The sequence below is a fragment of the Euprymna scolopes genome, chromosome 3, assembly GCF_053919585.1.
Source record: "Euprymna scolopes isolate OS-2025 chromosome 3, ASM5391958v1, whole genome shotgun sequence".
Classification (NCBI taxonomy): Eukaryota; Metazoa; Mollusca; class Cephalopoda; order Sepiida; family Sepiolidae; genus Euprymna; species Euprymna scolopes.
Window position 1 is genome coordinate 65,172,489 of NC_136484.1, and position 17,286 is coordinate 65,189,774.

The following is a 17,286-nucleotide window of genomic DNA, read 5'->3' on the forward strand; positions in this document are numbered from 1 at the left end:
AATATTCTGTGGATCTATATTAAAAAACCTTGTTAAACTTTGTGATATATTTCCATTCTATGGAGGTCAGCCGCGAACGGACACCCCATCATTTTATTATACCATATTTCTCCAAACTGAAACCTAATTATCAAAGTATACTTACGCAGATAGATACGAAAAGTCTTTATTAAAGTGTGTGCCTATTTCCATTCTATGGAGGCCAGGCGCGAACGCAGACCCCACGTTTTTTTTTTTTTTATTTTTAAATTTTTTATTTCCATACTTTGTGGACCAGGCGCGTACGTAGAGCCTACAATTTTAATGAATCATCGTTATGCCAGATCAAACATACCCATTCCTGTGTCTCGATACATCTTCTATCATTATATGTAATCAGTTTTCTATAAAAGTCAACCATATAGGAGCCTATTCGTGACCAGATACATACGCAGACGTTCAGCTTATATATATATATATATATATATATATATATATATATATATATATATATACACTGAGAGAGGAAATAATCATGTTATTAAAAGAAAACAAAAAATACTGATAATTTCCCTTGTGGATAAAACGATTATGTGTGGCTTACTTGCCACAAATATATTTTTATAGAGTAGAGCTGCTCAGCGCTGCCCGATCGTAAGATTCACTTAAATATGATATGTTAATTAATGCAGATTACGTATTTATTATTGTAGAAACAATTCGCTATCCATTATCGTATTGAACATAATGTATAGTAATGAGATCAAAACTTCCCACCCTAATTCCTCAGCCTCTGAGGCACGACCATACACACACACACACACACACACACACACACACACACACACATATATATATTTGTCACCCTCTTTTTAAAAAAAAAACAGAATCGTCTGATCCTCGAAGACAAGATTCAAGCAAGCAAGGATGGGCGCCCAGACGATTCACATAGTTTTATAATAATATAGGTAGATGAATATTACGTTTCATTGTTTATATAATATATATATATATATATATATATATATATATATATATATATATATCATGTGTTTTCATACAATGTTATTAATAGATATAGTTTATCTATTTTTCCGTATTGACTACGACAATACGCAATACGTGAGTAGAGCTAGATTTTAAGTTATGAAATATGCTATATATATTTCCATAACATACTATATATATATATATATATATATATATATATATATATATATATATATATATATATATGAGAGACATAGACTATAACCTACTTTCTACGGTTGCATGTTAATTTTCCTGTGTAATTCTTAGCTGTTTTATTTTACAGAATGAAAATAACTTTGCAGACGTGCGTCTTCTTATTTCAAACCAACCATTTCCTTCTTGGTCTGTGTCGTTTTATTTTTATGTGCGAATGTTTCTTCTTGATTTAATTTTCCTTGCCGTTTCACATTGTAGACCCTCTGGCCTGTTTCTGTTTTGGGATTCATTTAACTTGCGTCATACTTCGTGAAAATGTCCAGCGTTATACAATCCAAAGCGCAGAATAGAAACAATAAGTAAAATAAATAAAGCAATATAATCTCACTAAAATAATGGATATTTAAAACAACTTACATGAATACAATAGTAGAAGGTCAGAGGGCACAGATCTGTAATTACACACACACACACACACACACACAAACATATATATATATATATATATATATATATATATATATATATATATATAATTGGCTATTCAGGCTGAGCCTGACTCCGCTAACTCTCAAACATATTGTAAACAAAGATGAAGTGCCCTAGACATTTTTTTCCTGAAAAGTGCGGCACGGATCGACATCATATCCATGCAAGTTATAAAGAATAAAATATAGCCATTTACCTGACTCCCCACACGATGTGACACAATAGCGTGTGTGTGTGTGTGAGTGTGAAAGGGGGGTAATGATGTTTTTCTGACCCTCAATAGACACAACTAGTTGAAAAATAGTGAGAGGTTCCTTCTGTATTCTTCTAGTACTCTCTCGAAAATAGACTTGCCCCTTCCCCAGTATTTATCTCCCTCCCACTGCGACACAAGGGTCAGAAATTGGAATTTGAAGAACCAGCGCCCTAGAGAAAGAGTGCTCTAGTCAGCAAAAAAAAAAAATGTCCGAGCAGCCTCGTCGGCATTCCTCAGTAAGGGCGTTTCAGGCGATTATCAATCAACTAAATTTTCAGGTCAAAGCCATGCTTCAGTCAACAGGTAAACAGACATCTCAACATATGGCCTAGACTGTTTGCTTTGGTGTCGATGGAACACTTCTAGCCTGCTCTTTTGTCTTTCTGAGTTGCTAAGACTTTCGTTAATAATACAAAAAACTTGAAATAGACATACAAATTATTAAGAAGAGATACAAAACGGTAAAAAAAAAAACTACGAAAAAGTATGAGTGAATAAGACTAACTTTATTATGTCTAGCCATGTAGGAGGACTAGTTAAGTCTGGCCATATAGGGAGGGCTAACTGTGGCTGGCCGTGTATCGAGGACTAGTTTAGTATAGTTGTGTGTGAACCACTTGAAACATAACTTCTATATGATGTGAAAGGCTCTTTCGTATGGCTTCAAAATAATTTGCATATGAGAGGAGTGGCTGCGGTAACAATTGAGGAGGAGAATGGTGCGCGTGTTTTGCGGTTTGTATCAATGGTTGGATCTGATTTTTTTCAGGGAGGGATGCTGTAGAAAAGTGCTATGTTATTAATAACTAGGACTATGACAACAGCATATTCTTTTCATTGTTTTGACTCTCGAGTATATATCCGACACAGACACAATTAATCAAATGAGAACCACATCACTCTACAAAAACAAAACAAAAAAAAAAACGTATCAGATATCAATGGATACCTGAGAATCAAAACAGGGAAAATAATATGCTGTTGTCATAGCCCTAGTAATAACTAAGTCTTATTTCCATAAATACTTATTTTAATGAATATTCTTTTAGAGTTGGATGTTGGTAGGCTCGTAAATGTTTAAGAAAATAACTTATTAAAAAAACAAAAACAAATGCAAACTATCCCCACTCAAAAAATAACGTATACACACTGTGGTTAAGTTAGTATATGTTTTGTTTTGTTTTTTTAAGAAAAGGACAAAATTTAGGAAGCCTGTATGTAAGAAAAAAAGAGGGTTTTTATTGTCTGTGAGAGTGTAAAGTTGTTGGAGGGATTTTCGTGGTGGGGGTTGGGGGTGAAGATGTGGCAGTCAATCATGAACAGCATTTCTGTGTCTGTTGCCCCTTCCCCTCCCACCTTCATTATCTTTGCGTTTTTTTAGCGGCGAGTTGGGGTTGGGTTTTTGAATGACAGCTACAAAAGAGTTAAAACTTTCGCTGACTGACTATAACAATGAAGAACAAGGGAAAAAATAAAAGATAAAATAAACCGTTGACAAAGACAATGACAATAGCAACAAGAAACTGTTCATACAACATCTGAGGTACGTCTAGCCAGAAAAATCAACTACAACTTTTAGCACAACGACAAACCATTATATAAATATAGATAAGACTTTCTCCCAAAGTGTAGTGCGTTTTGTTGAATAGCAGGCGGTACGACTAAATGTCGCGAATTCCTAACCTTCGAGCTGGGTTAAAAGTATAGTATTTTTCTGTCCTCGGTCATAGCAGAAAAATCCTTCTTGAGTGGGAAATTTTTGTTTTCGTCTCATTATGTCCATTTGGAGCGGAAAAAAAATGGGCGCACATAACAAACGGCCTCCGTCTAACTTTGCCCTTGCGGTGGAAAACAAAAATCAACAAATACACACATATTACAGTTCAGAGATAAACAAATTTATAATATATTCGTTTATAACCGTTCCATGAATTCAACATACACAACTGTTTAGTGTACGATCGTTTCAGAGACAGAACAGATGATGCCAAGTCTCTTCAGCAGCATAGTTCTGAGCCTTACATAGTCGCAAAAAATTACGCTTAATTACACAATTCGAGAAGACGTGTGGGTAGGGACATGACAATTTCAAGTCTCTTTGAAAGAGTATATATAACAATGAAACTATACATACATAATATGTGTGTGTGTGTGAATGCATAAAATACATGTATACACACACACATGAATATCTATACGCAAGCATACACACAAGACATAGGATTTATATTTATCACATAGTTTAATCTGATTTTCTCGTTTTGACGTCATAGGTCAAATATTAGAAGTTGTTTCTGGATTTATATATTAAAATGTATGGGAAACCTCGCACACTTTGAGAATTGAAGACTGCAATGCGTGAAAATATTTTTTTAAAAAATAGGAGAAATTTAGTGAAAGCGGAGGCTAACTTTAAAAATCAGTTTTAAATGTTTGCTCGTGAAAACGCCCATCATTTGTCAGATATGATTTTTTTCTCTTCTAAATATTCCATCATAGCTTAGTTTAGTAAATGTTTTTATGTATATTATAAAATTTTTGTTGAGATATTTGCAGTTTTGTATTCCTTAAAAAAAACATCCGTTTCCCGTGACTAACCATGTACTAAAACAAACATTAAAGGGAAAACTATTTACCTTTTATCCTTTTTAATTCATTTACAAGAACTTAAAATTAGAGAAGTCAAATAGAAATAGCAAAATTGTTTTAAATAAACACACAAATTAAGCTAAATTACAACCATACAGACTTTTTCGTTTGTAAAGTTCTCTTTTTACAGAACTGTATTTCAAATTCTTAAAGGAAAAGAATGCACACACGTAAAGTTATTTTAGTAAAAAATAATTTTCAAAGAATTACCGATTGAAATTTTGGTACTTGTGCATTTAACGAACCAGGCGTTACTCGGCATTTGCTCGGCTTTGTCTGACGCATGACGTCAACAGCCGGATATAACCGAGGGTTGCCGATTTGCTTAATCGAGAATTTCGCTATCAAAAAACAGTTCAGAAAAAAAGAAAAAAAAAGTTTCCTATTATTTAACAAAAAAAAACTTGTTCTATATGTATTTATTTTGAAAACAGAAAACAATTCCAAACAATAATAATAAAGAAAAAACATAAATGAACGGTAGGTTTTGCTTTTTACTTATTTAATTTTTTTTATGTTTCTACATTTTACAATTTCATGTTTTTATTTTATCGCCAACGCTCGGTTTTATCCGGCTGCTGACGTCATGCGCCGGACAAAGCCGAGCAAATGCTCAGTTACGTCTGGTTCGTTAAATGCACAAGTACCGAAATTTGTTTTATAAGAAGAAAGATTGTGAGAATATTATGTGTTTTTTTTTTTAATTTCAATTCAACTACCCACCCCGATTTCGTCGTTGCTTCCAGTCAACTGCTTATGCTTAAAAAAAAGAAGGCATATTTGTTAGTCCTGCCAAAATGGCCTCGTCTAACATAAATACGAACGAGCAAACTTTAGGAACAGCGTAAGAGGAAATGCCACGTCGGTCACGTAATAAAATTCCTCGCTTCAGGACAGTGGCGCTTTCACCATTGTATGCTTATTAGTTTACAGCCTGCAGAGATAGATAAAATAAATTTGAATGCGCCATTCTTAATCCAATGGACGTTTGAAGAAGGCCGTGATACGACGAAATTTTGGCAATTGATTCCTTGATTATATTATTAGGTTATTGATAGCGTTGAAGAAAAATAGATAAACAAATAAAATCCATAAAGTACAATAATTTATCATTATCGGTAACGCTTTTGTTGACACATGTGTCATGACATTTGACACTGCTGATCACAGGTGAAAGTAACTATTTCGAATCTTGGCGTGGGTGCACTTGATACATATAGCAATAATGAAAATTCGTGATACTTATTTACACTATATATATATATAACGGTTGTATAATAAACAGTATATATATATATATATATATATATATATATATATATATATATATATATATCGGTTGTATAATAAACAGTATATATATATATATATATATATATATAATGATGGATAATAAACAGATTATATATATATATATATATATAGTCTGTTTATTATACAAACATTATTGATTACATATGTGCATACATGTTTCAGTGGAGTCTCAATTCAGGGACAACACTTCATAAGATCAGAGAAAAGAATAGGTTTTGAGGCGGCTGTCAAGATTATATTGGTTTTTATAAGATACTTGGGTGCGGTCTACATTCCAAAGAAAAATATATACCAGCTCTGTCCTGCATTGATCGCTCTTTAATAAGCACCCAGGTTTCATTGAATTTATATCTAGAAAACTAATCGATACGACCGTTATATATAGGTTCGAAATTATATTAGCTTAGTGACGTTATTAAACAGAATGGAAACTTTTATTGAAATTGCTTTCAGATATATATATATATATATATATATATATATATATATATATATTCCTTTGATTAATTAAGTTTTACCATTGCAAATTATTTGGATTGAAACAAATCCAACCAAAAGCAACTTATCTTGCACACATCAAGAGACCATTACTTCGTTTAGAAACATATTTGTAAGCGTGTGTGGGGTAGATGACTTCTAATCAAAACTGCTTGAGAACCATAGTAGAGAAACTGTTTTGTTTTTAAATCTACGAAACTGTTCTCATGCAAACATCTAGTTATCTATACAAGAGCATTAATATAATAGTACAATTAAGATCAAATTTGTGCATGAAGATCGGCGTAAATTCTTGGAGGCAAACTACGATGGCGATTGAAAAAAAAAAAGACCTACACAATATGGAGGTTTCCAATGAAAGGTTGTGGGCTAAAGATATTTTAAAATAAAAATGAGGTTGAAAAACTTTCAAGACAAACACACACACACACACATCTCAAAAAATGAAAAACAAAAAAACATTATTCGATACAGTCCCTCATCCTAGATATGAGTATTAATATCTACTATATACACATCGTTTACCTTTTAACGAACCGATTAAATTCAAATAACAATTTTACAATTAAGTTTATTTCAAGCTCTGACACAGAAATGCTGACCCATTTTCAAAAATTATTTTTAAACGTTGAAGAAGCATTTTTTTTTTTTTGCTGATTTTGTATTTTCAGAGGTGTTATTCATTGATTGATTTAATTGATTGGTATTATTGATTGATCTAATCGATGCTTGATTAATTGATCCAATCGGGACTTGGAGGCAGCTATGCCGAGTTCGAATCGCATCCGATCCATTGTGCTGAACTATACACGGCATGACCACGTTGACACATCGGTCCTCATTACCGAAGTTAAGCAACGCTGAGTTTGGTCTGTACCAGATAGGTGACCATTTTGGAATGCCACGTGCTATACGTGGGAGAATGACGATACACGTACGGCTGAGGATATCTTATCAATTTAATTCTCTGGAAACTTTTTTCTTCGGCGGAAATCGGCTCAACTTGATAAAGATAATTGCCGTAGCAGATCTTAGATATTATGTTCAATTAAAGGTATGAACCCACAGTTGCTGTCAGCTATTGGTAAAATAAACTTGTGTTCAATTGATCGTATACACTTAATCGTTGTGTTTCAGAATCAAATAACTCTAAATGAGTTGATATGTCGTAAAGCATACAAACCAGTTTGAACGTCCAGCTTAGTTTACGATAAATAAGAAAAGATCCGTTTTTAAGACGCGTATATTTAATCTACGCATATAACTATGAAAATGCTATTTCAAACTTAAGTGTGACCAACACATGGACAGACTTTTATAGAGATACATGGACACATTTAAAAGCTATTCAAAAGAGCAGATGCCCATCCATTGAATCTCGACTGCATTCACCGGGATTTAACTTGATGGTATTGATCGTGTTGTTGTCACATTCGGTGTTGTGTCCAATAGTGCAATCATCGTAGTGTTAAAGTAAGCGAACATAGTTGAGCAAATAATTGTTGGTAGCGAGATATTTTTTAGCGAAATGTTTGGAGTTCGATTTCCAGCATATCAACCCTTTTGGGATTATTTAATGCCGAATCCAGTCATTTTGGAGACAAAAAAAAAGTTTTTTATTTAATGTTCTCTGTAGCTTCAACTATTTATTCCTTGTTCAAAATTGGCGGAAAATTGTTTTTATTTTTGGCTTTGCAGAACATGATTGGTGTTTGCATAGGAAAAGGAGAAAAAGCAATAACACCGTTGTTGGGTACATTGTAGGTAGGAAAGCCAATGTCTTAAGACAATCTGACCTGGTAGCAACAAATCAATTCTCGGTTAATAAACTTTTAAAAAGTAACTGATCGATAAGAAAAGGGCTTGGAAATCGAAATAAGAACAATCCATACCAGAGGATTAAATAAATGGTTTGAACCACTTATCAATTCAAAATTCTTTCAAATGTTTCGATCCCGACTAAAAGCACCGGAAAAGGTCCAAAAACGTTATAAATATAATAAACAAATTGAAAGCGATGGTCAAGATTCGTGCAAATAATTGAAATAATACATCAGCTGAGAAGGCTGGCGAGTAAACCGGCCGAAATATTTTGAAGGTAAAAATAACCACAGTAAGGTCTGAAACGTAAGCACATAAATTGATATAATGCATTGATATAAGGTATTGATTTGTTTCTCACGCATTACACACCAATTCAAATCTATTTATCAATCAGTTTCCTTCGGTTTTTGACAAATTTCTATGAACTTTAGAACGTTGAATCATATCTATGCCTTCACGTGAAAACTAATAAATTGTCACAATCCAGTAAAACAATTTGTTATTATAGACAATCTTTTGTCTCCTAATAAAACCTGCATTGTGTGCATTCATTGCGTATAATGCTGTTTGTAGAAAAATAAAATTAATCATAACAGAAAAAAACTGTCTTGTTTTAGCCCATTAGGCAAAATGGATATAATAATTTGATAAATTATATATATATATATATATATATATATATATATATATATATATTGCTAGTAATGAGTTTACGTTTAAGTAGGGGAGATCATCGCGCCGTTTGTCACAGTAAAAAAGTAAAAGACAATAAAATAAATTCCATATATATATATGCGCACGCGCGTTGGTCGATGACAAAGCACTTGAATTAAATATATATATAAAAAAATATCCGTAAACAATCTCCCGCTTACTGATATCTAATCACTGTTGCCTGACAATGCATCTGGACTTAACACTTCGGAAATATTATTGACACATTCAATTGTTTTTTTTTTTTTTGTTTTTTTTTTTGTTTTACCTTTATTTTTTAATGGAGGAGGGGGAGAATGGCTGCATATTCCCCCATCCCCACCCCTTCCTTTTATCCGTTACACTTTTGTCATGAAAAAAAAATTACATTTTTTTTTTTACTTTTATCTCTTACTCTTACGCTATTTGTCTACTTTTTATTTTCCCTTCAGTTTTACATATATATATTTTTTTTTTTTTGCAATATTACATCTCTCACTTACACTCTTAAAAAAAGTGGATTTTTTTTATCTTTGCATTTACGCTGAGAGGAAGAAATAGGATGGTGCGTGTTTTATATTCCATGCTGGTGCTCTGGTTCGGTGGGTTTTTCACCAGCTGATGATAATGATAATTATTTTTTTATTTTTATTTTTTATTTTTCAGTCCAGTTGACTGATTCATATCTTACAATGAGAATGTAAGATTGAGTTTAAAAATGTATATTTTTTCGTTCAATCCCAATCCCAACCTCTTCATCCCACCACCCTTTCGCCTGGTTCACTGAATGAAACATAAGTGGCATATATTCTCGCATAGTGTCATGCAACATCAACTTAGAGGGTCACTATGGAATTGTCACAAGCGAATGTTAGTTTTTAATCTATTTTCTTTTTCTTTACTGTCAATTGATTCACCATCGAAAGCTCTTCCTGCTTGGAACAGGAATTACATTGCATGGATTTTTCATGCATCTCTGTCCCCTTCTTTTTGTGTGTTTTTGCGTTTTTATTTAGATAATGAAAAATGTTCTAATATTGATAACAGACAATTTTTGTCATTGCTAGTTTATGACCAGGATAATAAATACTCTTTTTTTTATTGCATGATTTGTAAAAGAAAACCTTTTTATATTTCTTATATAATCAATATATTAAGTGCTCAGAGGATTGTCTCTTAGTCAGTTTCCTTATCTCTTTCGTATTCTGGACCAATCATCTTTTAGCAAAAATTTTTACTTCGAAATCTACTGAAATGACAAAATAACATTTTCAGTAATTACTATGTTCGTTTGAAAATTTATTTTTTTTTAAAGTTAAACATTATTTGGCTTCTTGTTAACAAGCTAGACACAAGGTTAGGTGTCGTTTTAAGAAGCCAGCGCATTATGGTAAGCGCACTCCAAACTACAAAAATACCTGAGCAGCCCATTTGATTTTTTTTCATAGAAATCGTCCCAGACAAGGCATGGTGTCACTTGATGTCAGGAGCTATATATATATATATATATATATATATATATATATATATATATATATATATATATATATATATATATATATATATATAAAATAAACTAAAATTAAATAAAAAAAATACTGTTTGGCAATTAGATGGATAGATTCCGAACAAGAAAACACAGGTCAAGATACAAAGTGTAGTATCTGTTCTTCAGATGCTACACTTCAATTTCATGTTCTCTGTCAGTGGAGGAGACATCCTTCACGACTGAGATAATTTTTTTTATTTTTTGTTCCTTTTCTCCACATTAAAAAAACGACCCTGGTGTTTAACTCTGTCCCGTGGGGAGGCATTGTAAATAGAAACAACACCCCCTCCCTTTATCAGAAACATCACTCATGGCCTAATTGACAAAATAAGGAAGCGAGAGTTTCGAGGCTATCGGAAGTAAATTATGCAGTTCACTTTCTACTTTCCTTTCTCGGCAAGGGCATCTCGAGCGATTAGCAAAAAAAAAAAAAAATAAAAAAAATAACACCTTCTTAGAGAGAAGGTAAAGCCTTAAAAGAACTCTACTCCAGCCCGACAGCAACAAAACCACCGTCGGGCTGAGTTGCATCATAATTGATTTTACTTAAAAAATAAATTTAGCCGAATAAAATGATTTGGTAATATATACTATCTATCCCAAAGATCAAAGTGTAGTATCTGTTCTTATACTACAGTTCAATTTTTTGTTCTCGATTAGTGGAGGAGAAATCCTTTACGACTGAGAACATTTTCATTTTTGTACCTTTCCCCACATTATAATCCGACCTTAGTGTCAAACTCTGCCCTCGTGTCGGGGCAAGTAAACAGGAATATATATTATCTATCCTAGTGTTTTTCGCAGTCTGTTTACTATTTATTTCAACACTGCAAAGAGAGTCCATTGGCACTAGAAATAAATATAGGTTTATAATGTTTTCTTAGCCGCAAAATTATGCAGAAACTTATTTTCCTGAAATACGATCTTCTGTGAGATTTTTTTTTTTTTTTTAACCAGCAAAGTTAACTTTAATTTGTTGAAACATGACCAGGATAAAATTAATAGATATCGAAGATTATCTGCGGTTTTTATTTGAAAAATAAACATTTCTTTGCCCTTTTAAAAGAATTAGAACCATTGAAATCTAAAACAGGCGATATGTTTTGTATCTATTTGCAAAACTATAAAGAAATGACTACGACGTCAACACGGAAAAATTTGATTACAATATGAGTAAATACATGGCAACCATCAAAATATGAATCATACAATTATAAATTGTTTCATTATAATTCATTTTCAGATTATAAAATGTATAAGAACCATTATAATATGAAATATAAGATGGCGCATGTGATTAAAAGAATGGAAACAAAAAAATACACGAACTATAATATTTTTTTAAATCTAAGATTATAATTTGTGTTATTACGAACAATAAATGAAGCATAAATATATCAAATCATAAAATTGTTATTTATAAGATTATAATATTTATAAGAACAGTCACAGTAGGAAATATAATATTTATAAGAACAGTCACAATAGGAAATATACTATTATAATTTTATTTGCATATTAATAATAATGTGAACTATAACAGTATAAAATGTAAAAAAAAAAAAAACGAAAGCAACTTGTGTTAAATAAATCGTTTTTAGTATATTAAATACTTCTAAAGGAGGTTATATGTCAAAAAACAGACGAACCAAACATTTTCTTGTTAAAATAAAAACAGAAAAAAAAAAAGAAACCCATTATATCAGTAATGCTTGTTTTTCATTTCTTTTATATTCTTTTACACTTGAAATTTCATTAACTGGACAAATATATTAATGAATTCCAAACCAATGTGTCAGTAATTCGATGAACAATGATTTCTTTTTAAAAAAAATTAAGTTTAAAAAGCCTTCATATAAAATGTATAATTCTGTTTCTAATTATAAGTATTCTTTTGAACTGATACTATAATCCAAGCATACGAAATTGTATACACATATATGATTTTTACACCTTAGCCGAGAGTTAGAGAAATATATGGGTTGATAATTATTATTAAATAGATCCCGATATATATATATATATATATATATATATATATATATGAGAGGAGGAGGAGGAGGAGGAGGAGGAGGAATTAGAAAATCAGAAAACTTATATAGAGTATAAATTGATTAACCCAATCCTGAGGGCAATAGTTATTAAGTAGAATCCATAACATTTTGTACTCAAAATACTGCAGGAATCAAATTAGTCCAATGTAGAAACTAATTAAAGTAATAAACAAATTCTTTCGACTTAGAAACGATCGTACACCAGAGATATTGTTGATGTTTAATTCATGCAACTGATATAAATAATACGTTATGAAAATGATTATTTTAATTTACTCTCTCATATATATTTTCACAAATGAACTACAATAAATATTCTATTATATTTACACGCATTTAAGAAAACTGTTATTAAAAAAATACATAAAACAAAAATTATTTTAAAGTAAAATTAAAACTCACCAGATGTTACCCACCCAGCATTGCAAAGGAGTTTTTAAATTTTCATTTCTTAGTTTTTTTTTTAAATAAACTATTCATTACAATTTTCTTCTCTCAAACTATGAAAAAAGTTTTTTTTTTAAAATACAGATGAGGCACGAAATTAATTCATTAGTGTTAGAACTATTGAAATTCTGATCCTTTTTTATGAACTCTTGCTTTTAAACACTCGATATTTTCTCATGGAATGTCTATGGATTTACAGACGGAATGAGAAACTTTAATTATATGCATATAAGAGAATTTGTTTTCAATGCATTACTACATATCAGAAACATCATTGTCGATTGTACTCGGTGAACAAATAACTGCACTTAAATAGACCATTAGAATCTTAAAAAGATCACTCGGTTTGAATATTTGAGATGGAGGGTGAATTGCTGGCATCCAGCTAAAATAAAAATAAAAACACAAACAATAAAAGAGGTTGAGTCAGAAATAACAGTGCAGATACTAAATATCGATGTAAATTAATTTTATTATTTGAACAAAATGTTTTCACTATCTAGTTAGTTGACTTACCCCGAACAAAAAAATAATCAATGTAAAAATAATCCCTCATTTTATGACCATTTAAAAATGTTTCCTTGCGAACTAATTTGAAACTTGCGTACATCAATGAATTCTGACCACACGTACTTGCATACACCAATGAATTTTAACCTTGTATATCTTTTGTCTTAGCCTATTTAATAACTTTGCTATGAACTAACTCTTCTATTTTTTCTTTTCTTGAACAGGATTATGTCTTCTAAACGCAAAAATACACCCACTAAACTATATCAAGACAACATTATACTCGAACGACTACATTCTAACACACTTGAATGTGATAACAGCAACTTGGACAGTGAAGGAGATCTTGAAGGACATTATTCCACTCGTTTTCTCTCAAAATCGGACAGCAGCGAAGATTTCCATGATTCCGACAGTGGATCCGACAAACCCACAAACAAGAAGCAACGAATTCTCCAAAGCATAAGACACGACTCTGAATCTGAGCCGGAATTTGACCTTTCGAACAACGTCACGACAACAAGGCCCAACGTCGGGCTGCATCGAAAATCAATGGAAAGTGTACTACAGCGGCTTAGCTCCAAGTCCCCTGGAGTTCCGAACTCGGACCCTGAACACAGGGGTCCCTCAAGCCCTGACAATGCGGTACTGGCAAATGTTAGTGCTTTACTCCAAGGAAAAGGGACCATACAAGATAAATCCAAGAAAATAGGTGATATGATTACACAGCTACAAAAACTCAATGAAAAATTGAAAAAACAAGGAGGCGACAACAATGTGAGAGTGAGTATATATTTTTTCCTTATTTATTTGGTTTGGTTTGGTTTGGTTTGGTTTGGTTTGCTTATTAACGTGTTTTTGAAATGTTATACAAAGTAGAAAATAGAGACGTCACTCGGGAAATAAAAAAAAACCACGATGAAAAAAGTTATGTTACAAAGTTATGTTACAAAGTTATGTTACAAAGTTATGTTACAAAGTTATGTTACAAAGTTATGTTACAAAGTTATGTTACAAAGTTATGTTACAGAGTTATGTTACAAAGTTGCAAGACTTCCTTTTATGAAAGAAATATTAAGTTTGAATTTTTTTCTTTTTAAAAATTTTTATCAGAGGAAAAATAAAACTGAGAAAAAAAAGTAAACGTCAGAAAATAAAAAATAAAATATACAAATAAATAGAATATACAAATACTTACAAATATTGTTTCAAATAATTATCAAATTAAAAGTTACTTAAAATTATTTTTGATATATTTTTGTCTTTCCCATCTTTTTTTTTACATCGAAATATTTCTCTTTTGTTAATTTTAACTTTTTCTTTCTCCTTTCACCTTTTCCAAAATCATAGCTTCTTCTTTTTTTAATTTTCTTTTTCTTCTATGTAACAGATTTGTTTTCTTCAAAATCTATTTTAAAATACTTTCTTCTACCTCTTTTCTCTCTTTTATGGTTTCTCTTTTTATTTCCTGGTCCCTTTTTTACTGTTCATTTTCTTGTGGTTATTATTTAAACCATTATTCATTTCTCCCGCACTTCGTCTTTATTCTTTCATTAATTTTATTTTTTTAATCTTTTTTTACTTTTTCACCAATTTCCTCCTCCTCCTTTTTGATATCATTATCACCATCATTTTAGAGTTTTCACACTCGCCCTTCCTCCTCCTTTTTGATATTATTATATTTTTAGCTTCCACCCACCTTTATATCTCTTTGATGTTCTTCTCTTCCCTCCCCCTCTTTATGTGAACCTCATCTTTCACTCACTTTTCCTCTTTTATCCTTTCCCTTATCTAGGTTCCTCTTCTTCTTTCCATTCTCTTTTCTTTAATACATCGACTTACCTCTTCCTCATCAAAACTTTCTTTCATCCTCATCTTTTATTGATGAAGATTGAAACACGTTCGACTGACCTATCAGTGATTCCATAATATTCGCGTATTCAATTATATTTTTTAAATATGTTCAATTATTTTAAACTTGAGTAATTACAATGCTTTTAAGTTTTTTTTTCTCCTTTTCCTTCCTATGCAACCTCTTCAACCTACCTTTCTCAACATTAACAATTAACCAGCCTATCAAGTGTCAGAAATTCAAAAAACCTGACCAGATGCTTGAATACCCTGAGACTATGTCCTTGGGGGTGCTATTTGAACTAAAAATGAAATCGTATTTTTATATTTAAAATTATTTTAATGAGGTGTGAGAAATTAAAAAAAAAAAGGATGAAAATTAAAAATTTAGTTTTAAAAATATAATTGTTTTATTTTTAAATTTGCAGTCTTCATTAGGGTTTTAGACTCATTATTTCTATCTCCATGTTTAAGGCGGTAATTTTAGGCTATGAACGCGTTTGATATAAGCACAATTAAAACTTTTATTCTTTTATTTTGAAAATATTTACTGATTGAAAAAAGTAAAAAAAAATAAAAAAATCTTGCCCACTCACGATAAGAGTAAATGACATTAAGAAAAGGATAAGAAAAAAAAAAGAAAGAAAAAGACAAAAAAAAAAACAGGGAGGGAAGGGCAGAAATACAAAAAAAAAAAAGGAACAAAGAACGGGACACAAAGTAAAGAATCAGAAAATTAAAATGGCGTAAGGAACAAAACGATAAAAGAAAAAAAATAGAGAGGAAATGATAAGTGAATGATGGAGAAGAAAAAAAAGGGAGCATATAGTGAACGAAAGAAAAAAATAATAATTCAAAATAAAAAAATCCATATTTTATAATAATAATAATAATAATAATAATAATAATAATAATAATAATAATTCGGACGCCCTCACCCCCCAAAAGGTGAATACATCAGTATAATTATCAGAATAAAAGACGTATTCATTAATGTTTTTTATTCAGCAAAATACTGTTGCTATAGATAACAATAATATATATTCTAATAACTAGAGCTAGGACAACAGCATATTCTTTTCATTGTTTTGACTCTCGGGTATATACCTGACATAGTTAGACACAATTAATCAACGCGCAAATACATCAAAACATATAAGATATCAATGGATATATACCTGAGAATCAAAACAAGGAAAAGAATATGCTGTTGTCCTAGCCCTACTAATAATTACCTACCTACGTGTGTCAGACGTTAATAGTTTGTTAACTTAGGCCTAGTATTTCTTTTGATTACTAGTAGTAGTAGTAGTCTATGGCTAAAATACCATTTCTTCCAACTAAACATATGAAAAAGTTTGTAGCGGCATGATTTGCAACCAATAAAAGAACCGAAAAAGGATAAAGTCGCACATCTTTTTCATAGTGTAAACCGCTATTGCGGCTCAACCCGCTCACATCAGATGCCACCACCCCACCCCGGCAAAAATATTAATTTTCCGAAAAAGATTTTCCAACTATACAGACATTCTAGAAATGATGATTGTCTTAATAGATATATCGTCGCGGTCTATGGAAATGACTATGTCGAGTTCAAATCGTATCGGATAAATTATCACCGTTCTAAAAATAAGTTATGAATCTCGTCTCAATATCCCCCCACCTTGCATTTATTTGACCCCCAACCAAAGTCAAAGTATGAAAAGAGGTCTATTTAGGACTGGAAGTTCAGCTGCACCTCCAAAAAGTGAAGTACTGTGCAAGTGTTGAAAGAACAGTGGATGGACTTGTCAGCATTCCATTCCTAACGCATACAGTAAATATTTCAGTTCGCATTAAATAACCTGAAAACGGTAGATACGCCGTAAATCAGACAAACCAAGTAAAGCTCAGGGTGATTTTATGATTATACGTAATACGGCCTGGATCCGTCTTTCTACGACAACGAAAAAAAAAAATCGAACTTTTTTCTGCCTTCCTGTGTC

At 31.5% G+C, this 17,286-nt stretch overlaps 1 protein-coding gene across 9 annotated transcripts in view; it reads left to right on the plus strand.

Annotated features, from left to right (window-relative positions):
* LOC145255809 (uncharacterized) overlaps window positions 1-17,286 on the plus strand; it is a 551,788-nt gene that overhangs the window by 445,783 nt on the left and 88,719 nt on the right. For all 9 annotated transcript variants that reach the window (XM_080114539.1, XM_080114564.1, XM_080114574.1 and 6 more), the window contains exon 2: window positions 13,675-14,233. In XM_080114539.1, the coding sequence (XP_079970665.1) occupies window positions 13,675-14,233 (559 nt within the window). The remainder of the gene's footprint in view (window positions 1-13,674; window positions 14,234-17,286) is intronic.